Raw genomic sequence first — 27,110 nt, forward strand, 5'->3', positions numbered from 1 at the left:
AAAAAAAAAATGTTAAATAATGCTTGTGTGCGAAGGGTTATTATTTATTTATTTATTTTTATATTATATATTACACAATTCTTAAGTTTATGCTTGATAGCGCACCTTAGGAATGAAATGATCACTGCTAGGCTATATCTTATAGAAAAAAAACTTTCGGCGTTTCTTTTCAGGTCAGGGCATTTCCTCTTCGGAACCTATGGTAATGATTAATTTGACAAACAAGAAGTGTAATGTGTATTAAATAAAATTATTTTATTTAATTTAGAGGCACTTTGATATGAAGACTCGCAAACTAATTACTGAACCAAAAAGGAAATATATTAAGAATATAATATAACAAAAACAAATATTAAAACACATGTTTTTATTCACTAAAAGCAATATTCATTATTTCATAAAGAAATGACATTTCTCCGCCTTTTGAAGATTAAAGTAATTCAACTCTGTCTATAACGTGGAATTGTAGAACAATTGCTAAAAAGGTTGCAATGCCACCGATTATCTGAAAGGATTATTTATTTTAATTAATGCTTGTTTATAAATGAAGTATTTTATATAAATAATCATTTCTTCAACATTCATAAATACATACATTCTTTGTCTTTTATCTGACTACCGGACTATATTACAACAATAAGAGAAATATATTTTTATTGAATGAATCATTTACCCCAACTAAGAGCTGCCTCGTTAAAACACATATCCCCAGTGGTGAGAATGCAGGCGTGTCGTCAACAACTTGGTCGTAGAAGCGCGACAGTTCATGTTTAAATTCCCTGTCTGCTGATGCGCACATCAAGTGACTTACGTGGTTTTGTGTTGTTTGAAACTGCGTAAGAAAAAATGCATAAACATCACAAACGACATCAATGTGTCTTTCCGCTAAGCGAGACTGGGATAGCAGAGCCGCATGTGATAACTCCATCGCCTCGATGCGAACTGCGCAAAATAATGTTATTTACAATAAGTTTAGAAACAATCTAAATTAATGTTGTCTTAAATTTTCGCGATTATTACACATTTAAATAAAACTAATTATAACGGATGAATCGCGTATATTAATTATTTTTAAACATCCCGACGTTTCGAGCACTTTGCAGTGTTCGTGGTCACGGGTAGACTGATAATTAAAATAATTAGTTTTAATCTAAATTAATTTTATAAATATGATAGTACCCTGTCTGTCTTTCGCTCTTTCACTACCAAACTACTGAACCGAATTTGAAAAAAAATTGTATGAAGCAAATTTCAACTCCAAGGAAGGCTGGGCTGGCTCCATAGGCTACATTTTTTGCCTAACACATGCCTATCAAAACGCGAGCAAAGCCGCGGGCGCGAAGTTAATTACATTCTATGGACTGTTTGTTACACAAGGTTTCATTTATGTGTTATTAAAATCGTTAGGCTATTTTTTTTATCTGTATGTGGTACTTAATTTAAATAAATATTCATATATATAGTGAGATAAATACTTCTTCTTGTGTCTTATGACAGTGTTCCACCATTAGAACTATCAAAACTCCCTTAATAAAGGCCCAAATTAAAGTCACTCCTAAATTTTCAAATTTTCCGTACGTCCAGTCACCTACAACAAATAAAATGTATTAATACACTTGAAACTAGTTTAACTTGATATAAGTTCAGATAACATTTACATATTATACATGAAAATTTTATTTACATAGTCGCCTACCTAAGAACGAATAAGACATTGACGTGAAATGATAAAAAGTGTCCGTGCATTCCAATATCTTGGAGAGCAGTAAGATCGCCACCAAGGCCCCCTCGCCCTCGTCGATACTCCTCACCAACTCGCATATGGACACGTGCGCGCGATACAGACGACGGATCGTTGTGTGGGCGTTTGCTATATTCTTTGTTTTCATTGCATCTGTTCAAAAGTAATTATATTTACAATCTCATTATTAATATTTACATTAGTACCTATGCATGTATGTGTTTAGTATGGACAGTCAGGGTAAAAAAGGTTCGTCACCTTAAGATCTATTTTCGTGTGCTCAGTTTGAGCGATAATCTGCTTTACCGATTGAGAACGACATATTGCGTCGCAATGCCATTGTAAGTCACGTCTAGCAATGAGTACCTACTGTACCTACTGTTTAATTTTATAAGCAGCTGTCTGTTTAGTGTTTTAGTTTCAAAAGGTACTAGAAGTTTACGAAATGACAAAGGAATGAATTTGAAATCTGACGAAGGTTTTCGAACTCTAGCTGTACAATGTTACACCTAATTATATATATATTTTTAATTAAATCTATTATCCGATGTTACTAGAGGTTTGGGTCTCGATTTCGTCGGCACATTTCAAAGATTCGATTTAACTAAACTCAAGAAATAATTTCTAAATAAAATGCTGGAGACTTTTAATCTACACTATTCATTATTCCTTAAAGAGTACTTTTTAGGAAGAAACGCCTGGAGTTAGGCTCGGGTTCCATCATAGGACACCAATTACTGTAAATACCAGCATTGTAAATTAGTTTATTTGAAAAGAGCAACTATGCGAGTTTCTTGCCGTTTCATCTAGCTAGAAGCTACTTTCCGAAACGGTGTTAGTATTTAATTATTGACGATTAATTAACGCTTCATTGTGAAGTTTACTTGATTAAAATTGATTTGAAATTGATTAGATTTGAATATTAGTAAAAACTATTTACAAAAAATAATAATACTAAAAATACGACCGTAAAGCTGTAGTTTGAAGATCAGACTGCGTAGTCGCTTATTCAGCGTTCGAAGTGTATCATTCACCGAGCACACGATGAATACAAATTGCAAACACAGCAGCACGTTGAAGAGGTGTTTGAAGAAAAATCCGAGCGAAATAGCTAATGATGTTACTAAAACAACGATCGGTATTCAATAAAAACCAAGCTCGGCTGAGCTATCTATTATTATGTCTATATCTAATAAAAATAAACTGAATCCAAATATAACAATAATTGTAACTAAATTATATAATCGTTAATCGAATTTTAAGTAGTCTAATATTTTTCATTTAATTTACAAGAAGTACAACTTAGAAGGACTCTAAAAATATATTAAATACGCAATCATTTTTATTACTTCTGAATGTATATTACATTTTTTTTAAAATAGTGTTTTTTTTTAAGTCGGTTTTTCTTTTTGTTATTTTTTTTATTTATTAATTATGATATTAATTACGTGAGCTAGCGATAGAAACATTTAAAACAAGTGAATTTAACTGGCGATTATATTTATCATTGTGATCAATCTCATAAAGCAGTGGAAAATGAGATGGTTTTAAAAAGATTTGTTTTGGGAGAAATTTTGTTTAAAGTTTATTTTAAACGTGGAGTAGCTATTTTCAATATCAACTAGACGTGGGTTTCTACGTCGTCTCGAAATGTCATTACTATTATACTTGTGACATAAACAATGTTTACTTACACTTATGAATTGCATAATAATTATCTCCCAAATCAAAATCCATTCTAAAAAATACATGACAGCCAAAAAAGAACACAAATATTGACAAGTATCCCCACGTTATAATACCGGAGTACCTTATGTTAATATCTAAGTGGCTGCTCTCCAATTCTTGATTTATCTGGAAGGAAGTAATGTTTAGTATGTTATTTTCATTGAATAAATTTTTTTACATCTTTAGCACAATTTTTTCTTATTTATATCATAATGAAACGTCATATGATTACGACACGATACTGTATACCGGATCGCGTCTGCATTGTTCTGATAGCAGAGTAGATAAACTGATTCGAGCTGATCTTTTGTTATGTTTCTATTTGACTGCGGTGAAGTGACAATTTATTAAAAGATTTATTATAATTCTCTTCATAAGGAAATATAAACAACGCACTGTGCAATTTAAAAAGTAATAATAAAATCCGGCTGCCTTTCTCTCGCAGGTTCTTCTCAGGTCTGAGATATTAGTACCTGAACCAGTTTTCTACGATCAATAAGTAATTATAAAGCTCCTATATTTATTTAATAATTTGACCTGTCAAGTTTAATTATGACTTATATCTTGACGACAACAAATTTAGTCTCGTCGCAAAGGAACATTTAATTTATAAACACAACGTTTTTCCTTAAATATGTTCTCTTAAACGCTAACAATTGAAGAACGCTCTGGGCCTCGCTTACCTCTTCAAGTTTATTTACATATGACATATATCGGTTCATATTATTAACGCCATCGGACCCCGTTACGAGTATTGATGTCAATAATAATATCATGATTACGATGGCAAATACTGTTGACAATCCTGTGCGTATACGATACGGTGATGAATCTATTTGAAATATGAATTCATTGAGAAGTGCAATTATTTGCATTACAACTGAAACAAAAAGTATATTTTTATTGCAATTATACATACATACGTATACCGTCTGTGGACATCTGTAACACAACGGTTGCTAAAACGTTGCCGGCCTCGTAGGAACAGCTATAGTTGAGATTTGAAAACTTCCATTTTTAATTCCTAGAAAACTTAAGGAGGAAGAACATGTAAGAATGATTTCACTCAAATACATTAGTCGGATGACAAGCGCAGTGTAGATGAAATTAGCTCTAGTGTTGAAAGGAATAAAGACGAAACTGTATCGGTATCACTGTCAAGCCTGTCACTCGGAACAGTCCAAGTACGGACGATACACCACAATAGACGACAGACCTTTGCAAGGCTTACACGGTCTAGACCATCAACTCGAATCGCCAGCGTTGACATTGAAATAAAGATGTCATTCCATTGGCGACATCCTCTTCATCATAGCTCACGAAAACGCGGATTTTTCTAGATAAAATTCTGAATTTTGAATCCAATAGTTTAAAAAAGAGAAATATATTATGACCTTATGGTAATCACATTGCGTCTGAACTATGAGGTGAACGTGTTAGATCTACCTTGAATATTAGACTTCAACCTGCGTTTAGAATTTGCTAAGGACATTCAATATTTGTTCATTGCATTCAATTAATACTTACGTATTAGAGATATCACGACATAGCCACCAATTTGACGTTTGCGCGATATTGAGGCGATGTAGCTAAGGCGCGCTGATTTGACTTTCCGTGCGCCTCTAATTGAAACGCGTTGAGGCTCGTTGCGAAGCGGCGTCAACTGAAGCGGTACGACACAGAGCAGGCTGGAGATGCGAAGCACTCTTGCTAGTGGACCGCTGATCTGGCATCGCTCAGTACGATCCATGTTTTAGCTAATGTAATACAAGTTATACGGTCGTAGATATTGTACTTGATGAAACGCACTCATCACATTTCCTACCTACAGCAGTTCGATGGGTGAGTGAATAAGTGTAACTACAAAAACAAGAACATAACATAGTAAAAAACGAAGAATTGCAAGTCCAATTTCCGCACTGAGCTTTCTGGATTACCTCACAATACTATCAGTTACACTGACGTAACAAAAAATTTACGGTTTCCGATTTTTTTTCCTACATTCTTTTCGTCCGTCAAGATAGACAGCTAGGCAAACAGGCGGACTGACGACCAGGCAAAAAATGAATTATTCTTATATGTGTTCCTTGTTTCCTTTCGAGCTACGGAACTCTAACAACAAGCTTCAAACTCTTCTATTTATTCAAGAGACGCGTTCATTGTTATATAATAGTTGCAAACCTACAGCGTCTGGTTTTTGCAACTGCTATAGTGGAGGTTTCGTTCGCGCTTTTGAATCGTGCCACGAGCCACACAACAAGCGGCAGTTGTGTTGAACACAGTGTATTTGATAACGTGTGTATATATTTAATACACGCACGTCATATAGAATATTTCCGACAATTTATCTATAATCTACTCAATGGATGGATCGGGGATATGCTTAATTCACCATTAATTCCGATGTTTTTAAATACAGCGATGGGATATCCGTATGGGAATCGTACAACACTAGTATATATTAAGATCAATATAGATTCGAGCGAATTATTAGATATTAAAATGAATTAGGCTCCATAACCCGATATCTTCAAATGATTAGGCGTCAACCTGAACCGATGATAGCATATTCATATCATCATAAGCATCACTAAATTTTTATGTGCTTAATTTATTCTACAACACTTCATCTCCTGATACACAGGGAAAGTAAACCACATGCTAGAGATCAAAATCTCCCATACGTGCATCCATGAACCCTTATTGAATGGCAGAACAAACTCTTTCAATAGGGATCCGAAGCCCAAGGTTTCAGTAAAATCACTGTTTACTTTATATATTTTTTACAAATTTATCAGAACACAATATCAATGGGAGCCCAAGGCTATCCATACTACACAACTAACCCTACATAAATAGAAAAGAGGGTTAAAGTCGTAGATACATGTGTTATATCTCATATCTGTACCTTAAGTAACAATAAGACCTAAAATGGTAATGCTCATATCTACTTCAAACAATATCTAATTATGTTTATTGAGTTATTACCGTTTGATTTATGACAACTACATTTTACGTTAAGCTAACATCGCCTACTAATTTTACTTATAATGATTTCTTATGTCGCCTGTATTATATATGTCGTTGCTTAACTTGCGCAATAAAACATTATAAACTTATTTAAAAATATAGAACCTTAAAATTATAATTTCAATTGAATGAGTTTTTTCTACTATCATGTGGTACTAGAATGTGTTGAAAATGTAAAACGTCACATTTTCAGAGCGGTGCTCATGGTCATTGAATTATATGAGTATGAACAAAGCACGTGGCCAGGAATGCTTCTTACGGTTGACTTTAAAGGCGTGAGCCTGGCTCACTTCGCGAAAACCGATTTGTTCAGCTTACAATATTTTCTGTACTACCTTCAGGGAAGAAAATTATAAAGATTATATTCGGAGAATGTTTTTGTATCAATATATAAAAAAGTATGCTTTTAAACACTGAACATAAAAAAATGTGCTGTATATTATGATAATACTTAAAAGATACTCAGGTTTTCCATCTAGATTACACCCTTTGCTAGACAATTTTTGGCCAAGATTCACTCCTTCGAATTCCTGTGCTATACTAACTCCTTGGTATATAATATGAATAAAAGATGTTCATAAATTTATTTCTATTTTCCATGATTAGGAAACAATACTTCTGAGGCTTAAAGGAATGCATTTTTTCAACGCACCGCCTTTTATCGACAAGTTGCTGGTGAAGATGAAACCATTTATGAAGAAAGAGCTGATGGCCATGTTACACGTCCATACAGCTGATTCTAAGAACCTAAAAGATTACCTTCCTGTCGAGGCACTGCCAAACGATTCTGGTGGCAACGCCGAAAGTAATGATAAACTATTGAACTAATTAAAATCAAATCAGCATTTGTATTTTTATATTTAGATACGCGAAGGAGCAAATGGACTACATGGTGGTAAGCGTTCACCTTATAGACAATGGCGCTGAAAGAAACTTTAACCATCCCTTACGACGCCGCCAACTTTGAAAATTATGATGTCATATCTCATGTGCCTTTGGTTACATTGGCTCACTTGTATTTAATTTATTTGTATATTATTTTATTTTATATTTATTTTGTATATATGTATTTGTATTTATTGTATTTAATTTCCTTATAGGGTGTAAATACCTTACAAAATTCTACCCTTCTGCCAGTGAAGCCTAATAACTAGTATTCAACTAGTAATATTATAATTCCAAATATTCCTAATTTACTAATTACAGATATGGTTTTGGCGAAATTAAGAAATTATAAGCCATATTTTGAGGAAGAGAGTCACAAGAGGGTAACGGAATCTCTAAGGCCGGGAAAACAGAAGACAATATCAGATATATTTGGAGGGGTCGAAGGGTCTTTCAAAAAGTTAGAAATTAATTAACATTTACGAAAGATTTCTGGAAGTGAGACCAACCAATTAAATTTCTATATTCGAAATTAAAGTATGCAAAAAAAAATAAACAAACTAAATTGACTGTGTTTTTTTTTTTGTTACTACAAATTAGTAGAAAAAAAGTCCCATTACAGCACAAGATCTCCTCTTCTACTTACGGAAAGGTCTGAATCGCAAAATTATTATGGATATTATATCTGGATTAGTGGATATAGCGTGGCAAATATTCACTTGACACGCAAATGTTTGGTTGCGATGATGATGATATTATATTGAGGATATTTACTTCATCGTGAAGAATAAAACGAATCTTAGAAAGACCTCGCGAGCCTTCGCTTCTGATTAAGGTTTACCTACTGGACCATTTTGATAGTTTTAATGGAAATATAAAAAACATAGCTGTTTTTTTACAATTAAGTAGATCGCGTCTAGATTAACAGGCAATATTGTTCTGCTATTCCATTATGTACATTTAATACAAAACGACTCTTATCTAACACAATCTATACAAACATCACTTAAGTTATACTCAACTATACACATCAACACCGTCTAGGGATATTTTGTATAAAATTCTTAAACTCAAAAAATCATATCCGGTTTTAAAATCTTTTGATGAAAGACTATTTTGTAAACCTTCTTGGAAGATTCTAAATTTGAATTTGAAAAAATTAAATAAAAATAAAATTTTTACGCGACAAAATGGTAGCGATGGCCGAAGTTTTGTTTACCTACCGTCATATTAAGATATTTTTTTGTGTCCAATTTAAGTTTTATAACAAGTTATCGATTAATTTCGAGTTAAACCTATTGTGTGCATCATGCAGCGGTGCCATTTAATGAGAGAAGAAATGCTAAGGGCAGGAGGCATGCTCCAAGCTGGGGCTACTCAACAGAGTATTGCAGAGGAGATTGGAACAAGACAAAACGTCATATCTAGGTTATGGTCACGCTACCGTGCTACTGGTGAAGTGACTGAAAGATATCCAGGTGAGAAGCGCATAACCAATCAACGACAAGACCGGTATTTGCAAGTTGCCGCGAAAAGAGAACCAAATGTTACGGCACTTCAATTGGTTCAGAGGCTCCAGCCAGAGGACCAGTTGCTTGTGAGTGACCAAATTGTAAGGAGAAGGCTGCATGAAGCTAACCTTCATGCTCGCAGACCGTTTCGTACTCCAGCACTACGCCGAGGAAATCGTGGGCGACGACTAGAGTGGGATCGTGTAAATGTGCTCTCAGATGATAACCAGTGGTCTGTAGTGCTGTTTACCGATGAGTCCCGGTTCGGTTTCCATCCCGATACACGTAGCGTACGTGTTTGGCGATTCCCTGGTCATGATAGCCGCCTGCAATATCTTCAGAAAGTCCATTCATACCACGGCGGCATAATTATGGTTTGGGCGAGAATTTATCTTGGTGGAAGAACAGACCTCGTTTGGATCAGATACACCATGGCGGCCGAAAAATGCCGTAACGAGATACTTGTGCCAATAATTTAGTCCCATAGACTAAAAATGGGCCAAGAATTTACGCTCATGCACGATAGCACCCGTCCGCACACAGCGGGAGTGGTGACGAGATGGTTGTAGGAACAAGACGTATCGGTCTTAGGCTGTCCCGCTCAATCACCTGACCTAAACCCCATAAAGCAAGCGTGGGCCATACTCCAAAGAAAGGCTTCGAGGAATTTTCCTGCAATTATTGCGACGGATGAGCCACTTTTTTGCATCTTAGTCGGACCTGGGACAATATACCGCAGCAAGACTTGGATAACTTAATCCAAAGTATGAAAAATTGTTGCAGGACGTTATAAATGTCCTGGATAGTTTTACAGACTACTGTTTTTTCATATGACTGTTAAAAACAATAACTTTTCTACATTTTTGACATTTTCTTGAGACAAACATTAATTGTTAGTTTTACCATTATTTTACGTTTTTTCTTTATTTAAGGATAAAATTGTTTACGCAAAATAATATGGTTTATTTTTTATTCTGGAGTATAGTCAGATAAATGGGCTTTATAAAAATATAAACATGTTGCATGTTATCTTTAATAAATTTTGAAATAATTGAGTAAATTCAAAATATCCCTAGACAATGTTGATGTGTGTATATTCAAATTACAACTGTGTTGATATAATTTTATATATTATTGTGGTTAGTTTTCGTACGCGTCTATCGTAGACCTGCATGAAATTATTAATGAAGGTAAAATAATAAAAGCAAAGAGGTTAAATATCGCTAGATATACCTACATTATGCTATATGCTTGATGTATTATAAATGTGCTTTACTAGAAGACTATTTATTTAGATTGTATCTACAAAATTGATGGACATTTTATTTAAAAAAATAAAGTAATTGTGTATTGCCACGAGCCATTACCTATGTGAGCTTAATAAAAATATCAGGTCTGAAATAAAAAATGACTTCAATATGGAATAGAATAAATCGAATAGAACAAGAAAAAGGTACGTTCACGGACTCATTCGCCTGTTATAAATGCACTAGACTAGAGTAGTGATAAGTCAGCGATCTATACTTTCCGCAATATATTTCCCATCGAAATTTCACATTTAAGAATTCTCGTAACACCTTACTCGAACATTCTGCTGAATACAACACAAAGACCACCAAAGCGATCGCCGTGAACTCAATAATTTTTCTTAACTTGTAACGTGGGAATCGTACGAGTTGCAAGACCACCAATAAATCGTCACCAACCATCGGTACTGATTACAAGGGGGTAATCAGTTACTTCTGGCTCACGCTACGAGCAGTAGACAAGGCTTGTTGATAGGATAAAAGTAATTCCTTTAATTCTTGTTCTTAAGAAAAAGGTACAAAAATAGATCGTTTTCAACCGACTTCCAAAAGGAGGAGGTTATCAATTCGTCTGTATTTTTTTTTTTTTTTTTTTTTTAATATTTGTTACCTCATAACTTTTCACTGGGTGGACCGATTTTGATAATTTTTTTTTTGTTTGAAAGGTAGTGCTTCCCGTGGGGTCCCATTTTTTTTATTTTTTTTTCCGATGATGGTATCCATATGAAAACGACGTAAGTCTTAAATTTGCATTATGTATATGCGCGACAAATAGGTGAATAACTGAAAATCACGTTAACCAATTTTTATAATTCTTTTTTTATTATAAAATATATACTTCAAGGGTAATTTGGTGAAAGTTTAGTAAGGTTCTGAGCACAGGATCCATGACAAAGTAACGGAACGGACGGGAACGGAACAATTCTGAGGAGCACGTTAGCGATACTCAGTCGAATCTTTTATTTATAGGTTATTTGGATATTTGAGTCACCTTCCGTAATGTGGTTATGTTTATGTAATTATCATAGTCGAATATTATAATCAACTAGCTACCCACCCCGGCTTCGCACGGGTGCAATACTGATACTAAATATACTACAGAATTTGTTTATTTACGACATCACATCGCAAACTTCTAAAATTATCAGTGTTTCTTTACTATATTGTTCATGTATTATATACACAAACCTTCCCCTTGAATCACACTATCTTTTAAAAAAAACCGCATCAAAATCCGTTGCGTAGATTTAAAGATATAGGGACAGACAAAGCGACTTTGTTTTATACTATGTAGTGATGGACCTCCTATACGGCTCGCAGTTAGGGTGCGATATGGGGCAGAATTTCTTACTATCTTTAATCAAATTTTGTGTATGTGATGTGATGTCATATGATGTACGAAATATAGTTGGTCTTTTTCAAAGTTTTTTTGCTGAGTTCGATTACAGCTCTTTAGAGGGATCCTTGTGGTTTACGCCGCGTGACGTATTAAATCGGCATTTTCGAAAGTCTATTTTTGCTTTATTCGCAAGTTTCCTTTGAAATTGTCCTCGAAGTAGTTTCTGACTCATATAAACGGAACGCTTAATCTATCCATATTACAAAAAATTAGTTAGTCAACATCAGCTTCACTTAAAATAAAAAAATAAATAAAAATTTTAACAAAAAGAAAAACCGACTTCAAACAAAACACTATTTTAAAATAAATGAATATGCACGAAAAAGTAATAAAAATAATTGCGTATTCAACATATTTTTTAGAGTCTTCCTAAGTTAAATGAAATGAAAAATATTAGACTACTTAAAAGTCGATTAACGATTATATCATGTAGTTATAATTATTGTTATATTTGGAGTCGGTGTCAGCCAATAAAACCCTACAGTATATCTATCAAAAAACAATACGAGAATACTTTAACAAATATGTTTTTTACAAATTACCTTTTACACAATAATATACTGGATCAATCAAGGGGCCCGTATCGCTTCTTTCTTTTGATTGTTGGGGCAAGGGCACCGTGGCTGACACCGGCTCCAAATATACCAATAATTATAACTACATGATATAATCGTTAATCGACTTTTAAGTAGTCTAATATTTTTCATTTCATTTAACTTAGGAAGACTCTAAAAAATATGTTGAATACGCAATTATTTTTATTACTTTTTCGTGCATATTCATTTATTTTAAAATAGTGTTTTGTTTGAAGTCGGTTTTTCTTTTTGTTAAAATTTTTATTTATATTTGCGCCTCTCGGGCTCGCGCATTATAACTCGCAAAACAACAATGCTTTATATTTTTGTGTTCCGAATTGACGTGTGCGCCAACGTAACTTAGCGCATGGAGGATGTAACATCTTAGACGGGCAGCGATGAAAGGATGAAGGGCAGCGATCACTTTACCTGCCGCTTTCACATAAAAATGAAAATATAATTAAAGTGTAACAGCATGGATTCAATCGTTTCTGTATATTTTTAGAGCTCCATGACACGGAATCCGTGTGTTGCAAAGTAAGCGGTCCGCTAGCAGCTGTTCTGCAAATATCAAGATTAGTTGGTGTAGCTGCTTTACGCTTCACGCCATATCGAAATGTCTACCGAATTTGCTTATGGCCCTATTTCAGAATTTACTCTTATATATTTTACGCTGTATTAAGTAAGTTCTCAATATTACTCTGCGAAGTACATTATTGTATCATTTAGATTTTATTTTAAAAGTTCTCTAATATTTTCACAGTCTATATATGTTTCACTTTTTGGCTAATGCAAGTTCTCTCTTTGAGGAGAATGTGTTTTTAGAGTTTATACGACTATACTGCTCCAATGCGGATTGGTGTTTGCAAAAACAGGTTTACTCATGGTGTTAGCCTTCATCACCTTCAGTACGATATGCATTTAAAATTTAAATTAAATACATAAAGGAACTCGAAATCATTGGTTAAGAATTAACTTTTTATTTCGGATACTTGCCATTATTTTCAGTACTGGTATCAGTATTAGGATACAGACATGAATATTATATAGCTGAACCATCACGGAAGATCCGCATACTTCTGGGCTTGTCCGATTTATTCTTCATATTCGAATTTTTTATGTCAAATTTGATAGTGATAACTGCAGCCTTCGATTTGTTGAATAGAATGAAGAGGCTAATGAAATGGATAAACAACATAGAAATGGTGATTTTTAATCATATATTTTTTATGATGTCCAAGGTAAACATTCTCAAGGGATGACTAGATACGCAGGATATCCTGCCTAGTCTAGTCTCCCTATTAAAGTGCCCAATTGTGAACACAGACACAAATGCTTTCTCTGTTCCCTCACTCTGACAATCTGGTGGGACGGCAAATCCAACACGATCGAAAAGAGTTTAGTTTAAATTCCAGCCTTTGGGTTGCTATTTAGACGTTTTCAACAGAAAAAGCCGATATGTTTTATCTTAAATCCAATCCAATCCAATTACAGCTTAAATCCAAGGGCTCAGGATCTGTAGCTTTTATATCTAGTCACTAGAACAACGCGGTAGACAACGAAGCAAAAAGTCTTCCAAGTGTGTAAATACACTTATTGAATATAGCAAGAAGTAACCTATGAAAATTCTATAGCTAACATAATGCTACATTGAAGAAAAGCCAGTTTTTTTAACATACTCCACCACGTAGCTCCAATTGCCCTTATGAGGCAGATTTATCTGAGACGAGCATGACATGACATTCCTCACAATGTTTATGTTCACCACCGATCATGAGCCATACAAACAAAAACTTATTAGAAAAAGTACAATAACATACAAGTCATATCAATATGGAAACGACTGGTGTAATCCTCGAGTGATCTTTTCTCCATTTATCGGCAATATAGCAGACAAATAAGGCTTATACACATAATTTATTTTAAAGATTGTCTAACTTCAAGGTTATTAATTTTGCAGGTAAACAAGGATTTGTCAAACAACTATCCAAATTTTAATGTAAGGAAAAATAAAATAATTATGTGGACTTACTTTGCGGTATTAGCAGTATTTGCTGTTATTGATATTGGAATCGCTGCCCATCGTTATTTAAACGAAAATCTGTATCGTAAGTATTTAATATTAATTGTAAAAATGTTATGGAGCTCTTTACAAAGCTGCATACAAAAGAACGTAGTTAAATGTTTCAAAAGTATTTATTATCTTGAAACTGAATACGAAGTCATTATTTTGATGGCTTATTAAGTCCTATTTGAATGTCTGGTTATACTAAACTATATATAGTTCTATCGGTACATCAATAAATGGAGATCTATCATATAATTGATAAGCCTTATCATTGTCTAAAATATTTTATCATATGTTCTTTGATTCATCGGTAACTAGTATTTATGAATTAATATTTAAGTATTTGCGAAATCATTTGTAAAGATTGTGATGCAATCAGCGATGACTACTATTCAACTGATACGAAACTGAATCTCATCAATGTCGTCATGATGTGTCATTTTTATTAATCTATATTTCCTCTGCAAGAATTTTTTTTTCAATGATTTTTGCAGAAGAAATTTCCGTCTTTCTGGTGTTTCCTTGGCATTTCAAAACGAAGTTACTTAAGGCAGAACGTTAACAAGAATTACGATATTAGCTTTCAAATAATGTTTATTATGTACATTTTTCTTTAATTGTTGCAGCGATAGTTCTAGGATTTATTGTATGCTACTACTTAAAGTGTACGATTCAACTCGTGATACAAATGCAATTTATTTTAATCATCAGCTTACTGAACGACTCGCTTGGACTGATGTATGAACATTTGACTGATTTGAATTTGCAGCTTAATATATTTAGTAAGTACATTCAGATTAATTACCTCTATTAACATCTACATATTCATTACTAATTAATAGAACGCCATCAGTAGGTGTTTAATTAAAGCCAGTTTTTTCACGCTCTGGCACATTTTATAACTAGTTTTCACCAGCGGCTTCGCTTGTGATTAAGAGGTTGCTTATCATGTGTTAGGTTAAAAAGTAACCTTCCTTCCTGGGAGTTCAAGATTGCTTCACATTTCATTTCGTCAAATTCGGTTCATAGATTTGTCAGTATTATGACTTATTAACAATCTGCTATAATTTCTTGCCAGATGTAGCTGAACCAATGGCAACCACATCAGCACAAGCTTTGACTCACCGTCTCTTTAACGTATACCTCTCGATATGTACTACTATAGTAGAGTTTAACAAAGAAGAAGGGATGATCGTGCTGCTCATGTATACTTACACCGTTTTTGATATCATGAATTCATTATTTATTATGGCATCAGCTTTACCAGGTACGCTGTAAAAATCTGAACTAAATCAAACAAGAAGTTATGAATCGTCATTTAACAAACTATTTTGAGTGAAGTTACCAACGATTTGGAATGCAGATTCCACCGAGAAGAAAGCGGAAACTTAGTAGTTACTTCAACATTTAAAAATAAAGAGTTAAGTTCGTTAAATTCAACTAAACATAATGCATCCTGCCTGGAAGTCGAGTATTTAGCACGAAGCTTATTTATCGTCTATATAATATTGTATTGAGTAATATTATATTATACCTTATTACCGATGTACTTTACAAATGAGCTGAGTTGGCCCAGTAGTTAGAACGCGTGCAGCCTAAACGATGATTTCGGGTACAAACCCAGCCAAACACCACTATATATATATTTGCTTAATTTGTGTTTATAATTCATCTCGTGCTCGGCGGAGTAGGAAAACATCGTGAGGAAACCAGCATGTATCTAATTTCATCGAAATTATGCCACATAATATGTATTCCATTAACCCGCATTGAAACAGCGTGGTAGAATATGTACCAAACCCTGTCCATAATGGGAGAGGAGGCCTTAACACAACATTGGGAAATTAACGGGCTGTTACTTTACTTTTACAAATGATTTGAATTTATGAATAGGTGAAGTTAAAAGTCGCGTCCCGTTAAGTAAACTCAAGTATACTAATAGATTTTTTACTTTTTTAAAGAAAAACGTATATTATTATCAATGTAGCTACATTTATATATACATAGCTTTACTGAAGAGAATATGTTTTTGTTATGTGATCTTTAATGTTAAATTATTGCTCTTCGTGGGCTGAAGTCCTCAGCTGATCTGGATGTTATTCGGCCAGTGTGTTCATAATCGGTTTATTTATATTGATCTCCATTTTTAAATTTAAATACGGAATCTTAAGAATATTTAAAACACGTTCGATTTTCTAATATTTGTTAATTGATAATAATCGTTATTATTACAGTCCAATCCATTTATATGTTTTTACAAAGTGAGTATATAACAATGATATGGCTTATATATCAAATAGCTGTTGTTATTCTTTGGGTGGAATCTTGTCATCGCACGCAAGAAGAGGTACACAATAATATTATCCATATACATTTAGCTTATGATGATGTCAATATTTACAGGGTTATAGAGTTTTGTACGAGCTCGTTTGGGTAGGTTACCAAAGCCCCCCACCTCTCATCATATATTTTACCCTAAAGCAGCATTCGTGTACATGGTGTTATGTTCCGGTTTATAGGGTGACTGAGCTAGTATAACTACATGCACAGGGGACATAACAAATTACTTCCCAAGATTTGATATTGTTAAAATTTTTGACGACGTCCAGTGTGTATAGATGACCCATTTGCTGGCAATCAAAGTATATAATATAAATTTAAACTTTTATATAACATTAATAATGTATTCAAACATTTTTAGTATATGAGGACTTTATTAGTTTCAGACAATTTTGAATACCGTAAGCAGACTAATGTGCACGCCGACTCGGATGAAACTGCCCGCGCTGTTTGATTTCTATGAATTCCAAATGCCAAAGTTTTGTCCTATCGGTGTGTTCGACTTCACGAGATCGATTACAATTGCGGTAAATTGATTTGATTTTTTGAATAACGAACTTTAGTTTATAATGGAGTCACTGGGTCGGACTATTCCAAGTGTGTTATTGTATAAGGTAAGGAGGAGCTCCTAAAACTTTACTTCAATACAAAAAGACATTGTCAAAGTAGTTATCTGTGCACCGCACGAGCTATGGGGTGACCGTGTGAGCCGGAATCTGGAATGCGTACGACGACGCATTCAAAATTTATTCAATTTTTTAAGTCCGTGTCGTCGTTTCGTCGAAGATTGGTAATCTAGGGTTAAAGGTAATTAATCTTTTAGTTATAACCAGGGGAAGGTGACCTCCGTGATTTGTTTTAATCGTCGATGTAATTTAAGGATTCATACACTTAAATGGGATCCAGTGTTCTTGTAAAAAAGGGGTCTTTTTCAGGCATTTGGTGTCATGACAACTTTTTTGGTCATCATTAAACAATTTAACATAAAAGATAAAATATATTCAAAAGATTACAAAGATTAAGAGATGATTTTAGAAACAAAAATTCCGCTGAGTTTATTTCGCCGGTTCTCCTCAGTAGTGAAGTGTGTTATCCCGAACCACTACTATACCATACTACTGTGGAAGAGCTTAACGGAGAAGAAGGAACTATCGTGTTGATCATGTATATATATATATATATTATTTCTCTACTGTAATATTGCTTTTGTCAGATATTTTTTTGAATTTTGAATTTTATGAAGAATATATTTTTGGCTTTTATATTGTTATCATTATACCTTTTTACATAAATACTGTGCGTGCTATTGTTTCGTTTCATTAGTGATTTTATTTGTGTTATTTATTAAAATAATAGCCAGGCATTAACTTTATTAAAGTTGTTGGATGTTTTTTTTTATAGTTTAATTGTTACATTTACTTTCAGACGTACACACAAAAATTTTAAAAGGGTTTTTTAAAAATCAAATTCCGAATAGTACTGTTGCTATTTTACTTATTCATCATTATATCATACTCATTATCACATTTACGCATTATCAAACTAGTATAAGAAGGTACGTTAACATAGACACCGGGATACTTCGGATGGGCACATTGATGTCCCCAAGAGGTAACTCCAATTATGACGCCTTGGTTCGCCAAGCAAAGACTGCAGTTCGGCGTAATTTTCTCTGCAGATATCATGGTTCACTTTTTTTATATCGACTTGTTGAAGGATATCTGATGGTTCACCACCGTACTGCGAAAGAAATATTGTGTGACGTATTAATATATTTTAGGATCCAATAAATGTTCAGACCGAATAAATCTGCCATCGATTTAATATTACGAGTATATCATCATTAAATAGCTTTAAAATTATATAAAAACATAGTACGTTTATATTGCTTAAACTGATGACGAATACGCTGTAAGAAATTACTTAACAATTCTATAATAGTATAATCGTATAAGGTATAAGTATGCGGTGATCTAACTTGGCCAGTGTATATGAGTGATAGTGACTTTTACGATCGTACTACCATTTATTTGAATTGTATGTTACAATGAACACAACTTAGTGGTCTGTACACATAAAAAAATAATAGGAATTTTATGTTTTAAAAACTACTTGTGTATAAAAATAAATAGGTTACGTGTATACCTAGTACCCCCCATCCGGTAGCGGTGACGGTAGAGTTATCTGGGACGATGTAGTTGGGTCCAGCGATTGGGGCAAGAGCAACGCGGTTGGAATACAGCGGGGGTGGCGAGTTTCAGTATAGCAATGTCGTGGTATAGATCAGGCCACGCGTAACCAGGATGCTTCACCCAATTTTCGACTCTGTATCGTTGACCGCCAAACCGACTGAGTGATGAGCCAAGTCGCACTCGGAAATGATTTGTAGAAAGAACGTTGTTGCTGTAAAATAAAAGATTAGTTGTATCAAAATCTTTTAACATTTGACTACCCACTCGATTAAATATTTTTGGATTTCAATCATATCAATATATTTAGAACAACCAAACCGTTATTTTTTATGACGATCGTTACCACAGCTACAATATACGCCAATTTTGTCAGTCGCGTTTAAAAGTTTTCCAACGAGAGTTTATAGTTAGCAAGGATTTTTAATTGGAGAAATAAGTCTGAATGTTATGCTGTCTTAAATTTTCGCGATTAATATATGCGATTCAAATCCGTTATATCTAGTTTTATTATTACACCTTATTACGTTATAACGTAGAGTAGGAAATAATGGGATTCAAGAAGGACTATCTTAATCAAACAAGACTAATCTTTTGCTCATAAGGTACTTTTCATAATAAATTAATGAAATGTATGTATATTCCCAGCATAATTGTTCATAATTGCGTTTACTTATTAATTAAAACAGCTATATGTCATACGACTGACAGGAAACAGTGGGCTGCGGTAAGGACAGCTCTGGTAGTTATTAAAGATCCACCGCAGAAGGGTTGAAAACGAATTTGAATGTAGTCTTCGTTAGATACTAAAATAACAGCCATAAAAGGGTAATCTTCTATGTTAGCATCAGATCCTCCAACAATGCGCGGTGCAAGTGTGCCTGTTGCTGATTCTTCGACGATACTTGGAGCTAGTGCGTTTGGTGCCGCTGTAAAACAAAACATGAGTATGGTGTTAGTAATGCGATATCAATAATTTACTAAAATAATATTCCACTAGTTAGATTTTTTGATTGTTCTCATATCATAAAGCACTTTAATAAAATATATTCTATTACAATTATTATTTTAATAATATTAATATAGACGATTGTTAAAGAATTTTAAGCAGCTAATAATGTTTTTACTGTAAACATGCTTACCGTAAAAATTAAAGATAATATTAAATTTACGATCATTTTAATTTATTAAAAATACTAGTAATAAATATTCATTTACTACTAGTACATAGCGTTAATAAGTTTTTAGCTGTACATAAGCTTTTACATGCTTAACATTTGGAGTAATAATTTTAACATACATAGATTATAATATATATAGATCATAACATTTATAGATCTTATGTACTATTATTTGAAAAGTCAATTTGAAAAGAAAACAATGATTAGGGTAATAATACTTACCGATGGCGGCTGCAACGAGAGCTAACAGTGTTATTACGTACATTGTTTAATATTTAATTGTTGAATTTTTATTTGGCGACTTTTTATATCGTCTATAATCTTCGTCATTATCATTGTCTGCGAACGATAATCTTATTATTGAATTACATTTTATCTTTTACTAGCTGACCCGGCGAACTTCGTACTGCCATAATCGAAATGCTTAAATTGGTCCAAATGTGATGTGCATAGAAACCATTGCACGCAGCGAAACTGGTGATCTGAACTGTAACAATAAACAACTGATACATTAAAAACGACACTGTCAATATTTTTTTCTATATTTTCAATGACACAGGAATCATGAGGTTGCGTGATAAATTGCCATGTTGCTATGATTAAGTCCTTACAACATAAAATTTGCAAAACCAATTATAATAAACTGGCTATACCATAAGTTTTAATTTGAAACTCATTTACAATACCAATCAATATAATTTCACTAAATACAACACAGATAAAATATTGGTGGTCAAGTTTTATTATGGTGTATATAGTAGTAGGTGGTAACCGAACGCAGTGGGTAAGCGAGCGCACTCCGGAATAAGGTGCGGGAGGCGAAGGGTTTGTTTCGACCAATCAGTGGGGCCTAAATGGTAAATTAGTTGCGACATGCCTGCGCGCCGCACTATGTGTTGTTTGTAGTAATTGCTAAAAAAGTATTTTCGTTGATTTACTTTCAACTTTTTAGTGTTTTGGAAAACACTGATACGTCTCAAACTATTCTGTAATTACGATAAATTACGCTTTCGTTTATCAAATATACATTCTTCTTTCGATTGTAGTGTGTTTAGAGGTTATGTTGAGCGTTTGGGAATTGGCCGTCATTTGTTTGATATTAGGCTTTCTGGGTAAAGTGTGCGTGGGTAAATGTGCGCATGCACACGCTTACAACATCATCATTATCATCATCATCAGCCCGTTCAGACATTCGGCTCCGTATGTCATGACGGGTAGGACGCACTGGTTGAAGTCTTTCGTCTTAAGGCACTGTGGGATCGACAATGTAAAGATTTGACGTAACCTCCCAAACACTGCCCAATCCAGTTGAATTCTTCTATTCACCTCGTCCTCAAGGTTGTTTCCAACTAATCGCAAAGTCTGCTCGAGGTAGACATACATATGAACAACTTCGAGGACGGTTCATTGAACATGATCTTGGTTTTATTCAAGTTTATCCGTAGGCTGATACGCATAGAAGAATCAGCTAGCTCGTTCAGCATTTGTTGTAGGTCCTGCAGCGTTTCTACCACGATGACGATGTCGTCTGCGAATCTCAAGTGAGAGATGAATTCGCCATTGATGTTGATGCCACGTCCTTTCCAATTCAGCGCCTTGAACATATCATCCATTGCATTAGTAAACAATTTTGGGAAAATAACGTCCCTTGTCTCACTTCTCCATGCAATATTATGGGATTTGTTTGCTGATTCTGTACTCGGTGGTAGCTTCGAGACATCTCATCACTTGGATGTGTCACTAATCAACTTGGAAACGTTGCAGGAACCTCAGAACAGCCCAGATTTCAATCGAGTCAAAGTCCTACTTACAGACCATGAATGCATGACACAGGGGCCGATTATACTCATGGGACTTCTGTATAATCTACCATAGTGTATGATGATGTGGTCTATGGTGCCGTATCCGGTCCGAAACCCGGCCTGTTCCGGGGGTTGGAATTGGTCGAATCTGCGGTCAAGACGGTTCGTGATCACTCTTGAAAACAGCTTATAGACGTGGCTCGGAAGGGATATGGGACGATAGTTTTTCAGCAGGGTTTTGTTTATATATATTGGATAAAATAGAGTTCCTCAGTCTAATGATTTCAAGTCCCCACTGCTATCTTTCGTTGTGCGCTTGCGCAAGACTGCGAATCGTGGTAGAAGGAGTAAAGAAACGACGTTGGGGACCTGAAAGATAATTTAGTTTGACTGATTTTAAAAGAAAACTAAATATTTGTGATAATGTCTTTATAATTTTTTTTTGGATAAACTGTTTAATTTCAGCTTTCTCTGTTATAAGTTGATTAGTTATAGAATGCGCTTTTAACCTGTTGCGTTTACTTACCCCACGGGTGCCCGCACACTTACCCACAATGTGGGTCAACTGTCCGCATTCCGACTTATTATCAAAATGTAAATTTTTTTACTACGGGATATTTTTTGAACGGGATGTTTTATATTTTATGAAAAAGAATACTTATTCGGGTATAAATTGAATAGCTGAATAAGTATTCTTTTCGACACTATTTTATTGCTCAAATTTTGCTTTAGTTCTGCGCAGTGAGGCTGAAAACAGTGTGTGCACTTGGCCCTAATGACTCTTCTTTATATTGCTCAAAAATAGTCACATAACAACAATTAGATACTTATAAAACAAAGTTTGTCTAAAATACTGGCTTTTTAAAAGTTTTTAATTACAGTGATATTGACACACACACAGTAACAATACACTTTGTTAATCAATTTAAAGAAGACTGATAAACTTTTTTTTTTGTTTTGTTTTGTGGTGCGTAAATAAACAAAAATGATTTCTGGCGTATCCATGTCCATGCGTGAAACAGGGAAACTTCTATGTTGGCGTTCATAAATGTAATATGTGACAAAACTTAAGATTTAACAAACAATCTATCTACATAAAATTGATTTGATAGGCAGTAAACAACTGAAGTTAGTTAAAATTAAGGTTCTTTTTGTACCTCCTAAACATGTACTTATAAAGATATAACTATTCTTTCAATTTGATTTCTGCATTACGGGGGCAGCATCAAATGTTTGACAAAGTAGGGATGATTCATGTTACAAAAGCATGATTATGGCGTTGATAATGACATCAATACCGAACATTGATTATTGATGTTTATGGAACAATAATCTTTAATCGATAACATCGATATTTTTTTGCGACTGGAAGAAATTATTAAAATTGAGAAATAGATGTAACAAACTCATATGTAGCTCACCGCATAGATCATGTATCATATTTTTAACGACAACGTGAAATAACTCTGGATCAAGAGTTTCATCGGGAATTTCAGCTGATATAATGTTATCGATTTGATCCGGAGTAATTTTATGTACCAGCCAAATTAATACATGTGCATGCGGCAATCCGCTTTTTTGCCATTGGAGTAAATATGACAACGCACCTCTCCAAATATACATTATTTTTATAAGTGCTTTAAATTTTTGCCGAAAAACACGTGCTGTAATGCCATTCCGGTCAGTTGTCGACTGTTCTTCAAATAAATTGTTTTTAGTGTTATCATCCCACTGCGGATTACATGTAAATGTAATGAATAGATCCGATCGACCATTTTTCGTACATAAGAAATTGCGTCTTGTGCATATTCGTTCATATGCCGTGGGCAACCAATAAACGAAGATGGCAATAAAGTCAATCGCCCGATGTCATTTACATTAGCATCATTCGCTATCGCATCTTGCAAATGCATATACCTATTCGGATCTTAATTTTGCTTGGTTAAAATGATTAATATTAAGACATCCAGTTTCTATTTTGGCATACATATCAACGATGCACTGATGATACAGTTTACCACATCTCGAAATATAATTTTGTGCTTGTGGACGAACCATCAATCGATACAAATAAAAATTCATGGCAGTAACTCTATTCTGTATATTTAGACATGAAAATAAATGCAAACACTCTACTTTTAAATAATAAATTGAAATAATACGTATTACCCATTGAAACTGGTGGTTGACTGTACTCATTTTTTAATTTCTACTTACTTTTAATTTAACAGCATAATTCCTCGTTTGAAAAATCTCCATTAACAAAATCACCCGCCATTTATTGAATTCATTTGTTACAAAAAATGTGATTAATGAAGAACCACTCGACCGATTTTGAGCAAACTTCACATAAACCATCTACTAAATAGATCAAACAAACCCTGAAAATTTAGTTTGGATAGATGAGCCCGTTCTTGAGTTATAAAGTGACATCGAAAAATGCCACTTATTTTTATAGAAATAGATCCGAAAAATAGACGTAGAGATGTTTTAAATAATGCAAAATCAATTTTAAAACATCCATGTTTTATTGTCTAACATCGATAATCATAGAAAATCAATGGTAATTCTCTAATTAACCTATTTCTAAGGAAAAACAAAGTTGTTTTTTTTATTATATTCCTAGCATTTTTATCATACTTACTCTACTTCTAAACCTTCCCTGGACTTCCACCAATAATTCAAGACCAAAATTAGCCAAATCGGTCCAGCCGTTCTGGAGTTTTAGCGAGACTAACGAACAGCAACTTATTTTTATATATATAGATTTAATATAAAAATATATTATATCTATATATATAAACTCGCTAAAACTCCAGAACGGCTAGACCGATTTGGCTAATTTTGGTCTTGAATTAATGGTGGAAGTCCAGGGAAGATTGAGAAGGTGAGAAAGTATGATAAAAATGTTAGGAATATAATGAAAAAAAATCTTTGTTTTTCCTTAGAAATAGACTTATTACAGAATTACCCTTGATTTTCTATGATAATCGATGTTAGACAATGAAACATTGTTTTTTTAAAATTGATTTTGCATTATTTAAAACATCGCTAAGTCTATTTTTCGAATCTATTTCTACAAAAATAAGTAGCATTTTTCGATGTCACTTTATAACTCAAGAACGGGCTCAACTGTCCAAACTAAATTTTCAGGGTTTGTTTTGACTATTTAGTAGATGGTTTATGTGAAGTTTGCTCAAAATTGGTCGAGTGGTTCTTCATTACTCACATTTTTTGTAACAAATGAATTCAATAAATGGCAGGTCATTTTGTTAATGGAGATTTATCAGACGAGGAATTGTGCTGTTAAATTAAAAGTAAGTGTTCATTAAAAAATGAGTACACTCATCCACCAGTTTCAATAGGTAATACGTTTTATTTCAATTTATTATTTAAAAGTACAGTGTTTCCATTTATTTTCATGTCTAAATATACAGAAAAAAGTTACTGCCATTAATGTTTGTCCACAAGCACAAAATTATATCTCGCGATGTGGTAAACTGTATCATCAGTACATCGTTGATACGTATGATAAATTAGAAACTGAACGTTTTAATTTTTTTCGTTTCAACCAAGCAAAATTAAGATCCGAAAAATATACTCAATTGCAAAATGCGACAGCGAATGATGCTAATGTAAATGACATCGGGCGATTGACTATATTGCCATCTTCGTTTATTGGTTGCCCACAACATATGAACGAACGTGCACAAAACGCAATATCTTATGTACGAAAAATGGTTGACCGGATCTATTCATTACGTTTACATGTAATCCGCACTGGGATGATATTAAAAACAATTTATTTGAAGAACAGTCGACAACTGACCGTCGTACAAAAATAATGTATATTTGGAGAAGTGCGTTGCCATATTTACTCCATTGAATGGCAAAAAGGGGATTTCCGCATGCACATGTACTAATTTGGCTGGTACATAAAATTACTCCGGATCAAATCAATAACGTTATATCAGCTGAAATTCCCGATGAAAAAACACCGATGTTATCGATTAACATCGATGTTTAGAGCTCCATAAACATCAAGTATCAATGTTCGGTATTGATGTCATTATCAACGCCATAATCATGCTTTTGTAACATGGGTCATCCCTACTTTGTCAAACATTTGATGTTATATCTTTATAAGTACATGTTTAGGAGGTACAAAAAGAACCTTAATTTTAACTAACTTCAGTTGTTTACTGTTTATCAGATCAATTTTATGTACATAGATTGTTTGATAAATCTTAAGTGTTGTCACATATAACATTTATGAACGCCAACATAGGAGTTTCCCTGTTTCGCGCATGGACTATACGTCGCGTGTTCGCGCGCCGGAAAACCTTCATTTTTGTTTATTTACGCACCACAAAAAAGAACAAAAAATATAGTTTATCAGTCAGGTTTAAATTTATTAACAGAGTGTATTGTTACTGTGTGTGTGTGTCAATATCAAATTCAAAACTTTTAAATAGCCAGTATTTTAGACAAACTTTGTTTTAGAGATATCTAATTGTTGTGATGTGACTATTTTTCAGCAATATAAAGTAGAGTCAAGTGCACACACTTTACTGTTTTCAGCCTCACTGCGCAGAACTAAAGCAAAATTTGAGCAATAAAATAGTTTCAAAAAGAATACTTATTCGGCTATTCAATTTATACCCGAATAATAATTCTTTTTCATAAAACATAAAAACATAAAACATTCAAAAAAAATATCCCGTAACAAAAAAATTAACATTTTGATAATATGTTGGAATGCGGACAGTTGACCCACATTGTAGGTAAGTGTGCGGACACCCGTGGGGTAAGTAAACGCAATTTAGATTGTGAAGAAAACATATTAGTGATACATCCAAGTGATGAGATGTCTCGAAGCTAGCACCGAGTACAGAATCAGCAAACAAATCCCATACTATTGCATCGAGGAGTGAGACAAGGGGACGTTATTTCCCCTAAATTGTTCACTAATGCAATGGAGGATATGTTTAAGATGTGAATTGGAAAGGACGTGGCATCAACATCAATGGCGAATACATCTCTCACTTGAGATTCGCAGACGACATCGTCATCGTGGCAGAAACGCTGCAGGACCTACAACAAATGCTGAACGAGCTGACTGATTCTTCTATGAGTATCGGCCTACGGACAAAATTGGATAAAACCAAGATCATGTTCAATGAACCGTCCTCGAAGTTGTACAAAGATATGTCTCCCTCGGGCAGACTGCGATTAGGTAGAAACAACCTTGAGGACGAGGTGAACAGAAGAATTCAGCTGGGTTGGGCAGCGTTCGGGAAGTTTCGTCGAATCTTTACATTGTCGATCCCACTGTGCCTTAAGACGAAAGTCTT

At 34.0% G+C, this 27,110-nt stretch overlaps 1 protein-coding gene and 1 pseudogene across 2 annotated transcripts; one reads left to right on the forward strand and one right to left on the reverse strand.

Moving 5' to 3' along the window:
• Window positions 1-419: 419 nt before the first annotated feature.
• On the reverse strand, window positions 420-1,534 carry LOC124532691. Of its 2 annotated transcripts, XM_047107718.1 has the most exons (3): window positions 1,476-1,534; window positions 674-832; window positions 420-505 (listed from the first exon to the last, which is right to left on the reverse strand). In XM_047107718.1, exons 1-3 carry the CDS (start codon window positions 1,506-1,508, stop codon window positions 431-433), a joined length of 267 nt encoding a protein of 88 aa, XP_046963674.1. In that variant the 5' UTR covers window positions 1,509-1,534; the 3' UTR covers window positions 420-430. The 2 variants fall into 2 exon arrangements, with proteins under 2 accessions (XP_046963674.1, XP_046963673.1); XM_047107717.1 differs by lacking the exon at window positions 1,476-1,534 and having other exon boundaries at window positions 674-936.
• Window positions 1,535-4,891: 3,357 nt separating this feature from the next.
• On the forward strand, window positions 4,892-7,860 carry LOC124533091 (annotated as a pseudogene).
• The last annotated feature ends 19,250 nt before the right edge of the window (window positions 7,861-27,110 follow it).

Source organism: Vanessa cardui, chromosome 10 (assembly GCF_905220365.1).
Source record: "Vanessa cardui chromosome 10, ilVanCard2.1, whole genome shotgun sequence".
In the NCBI taxonomy this organism is placed as follows: Eukaryota; Metazoa; Arthropoda; class Insecta; order Lepidoptera; family Nymphalidae; genus Vanessa; species Vanessa cardui.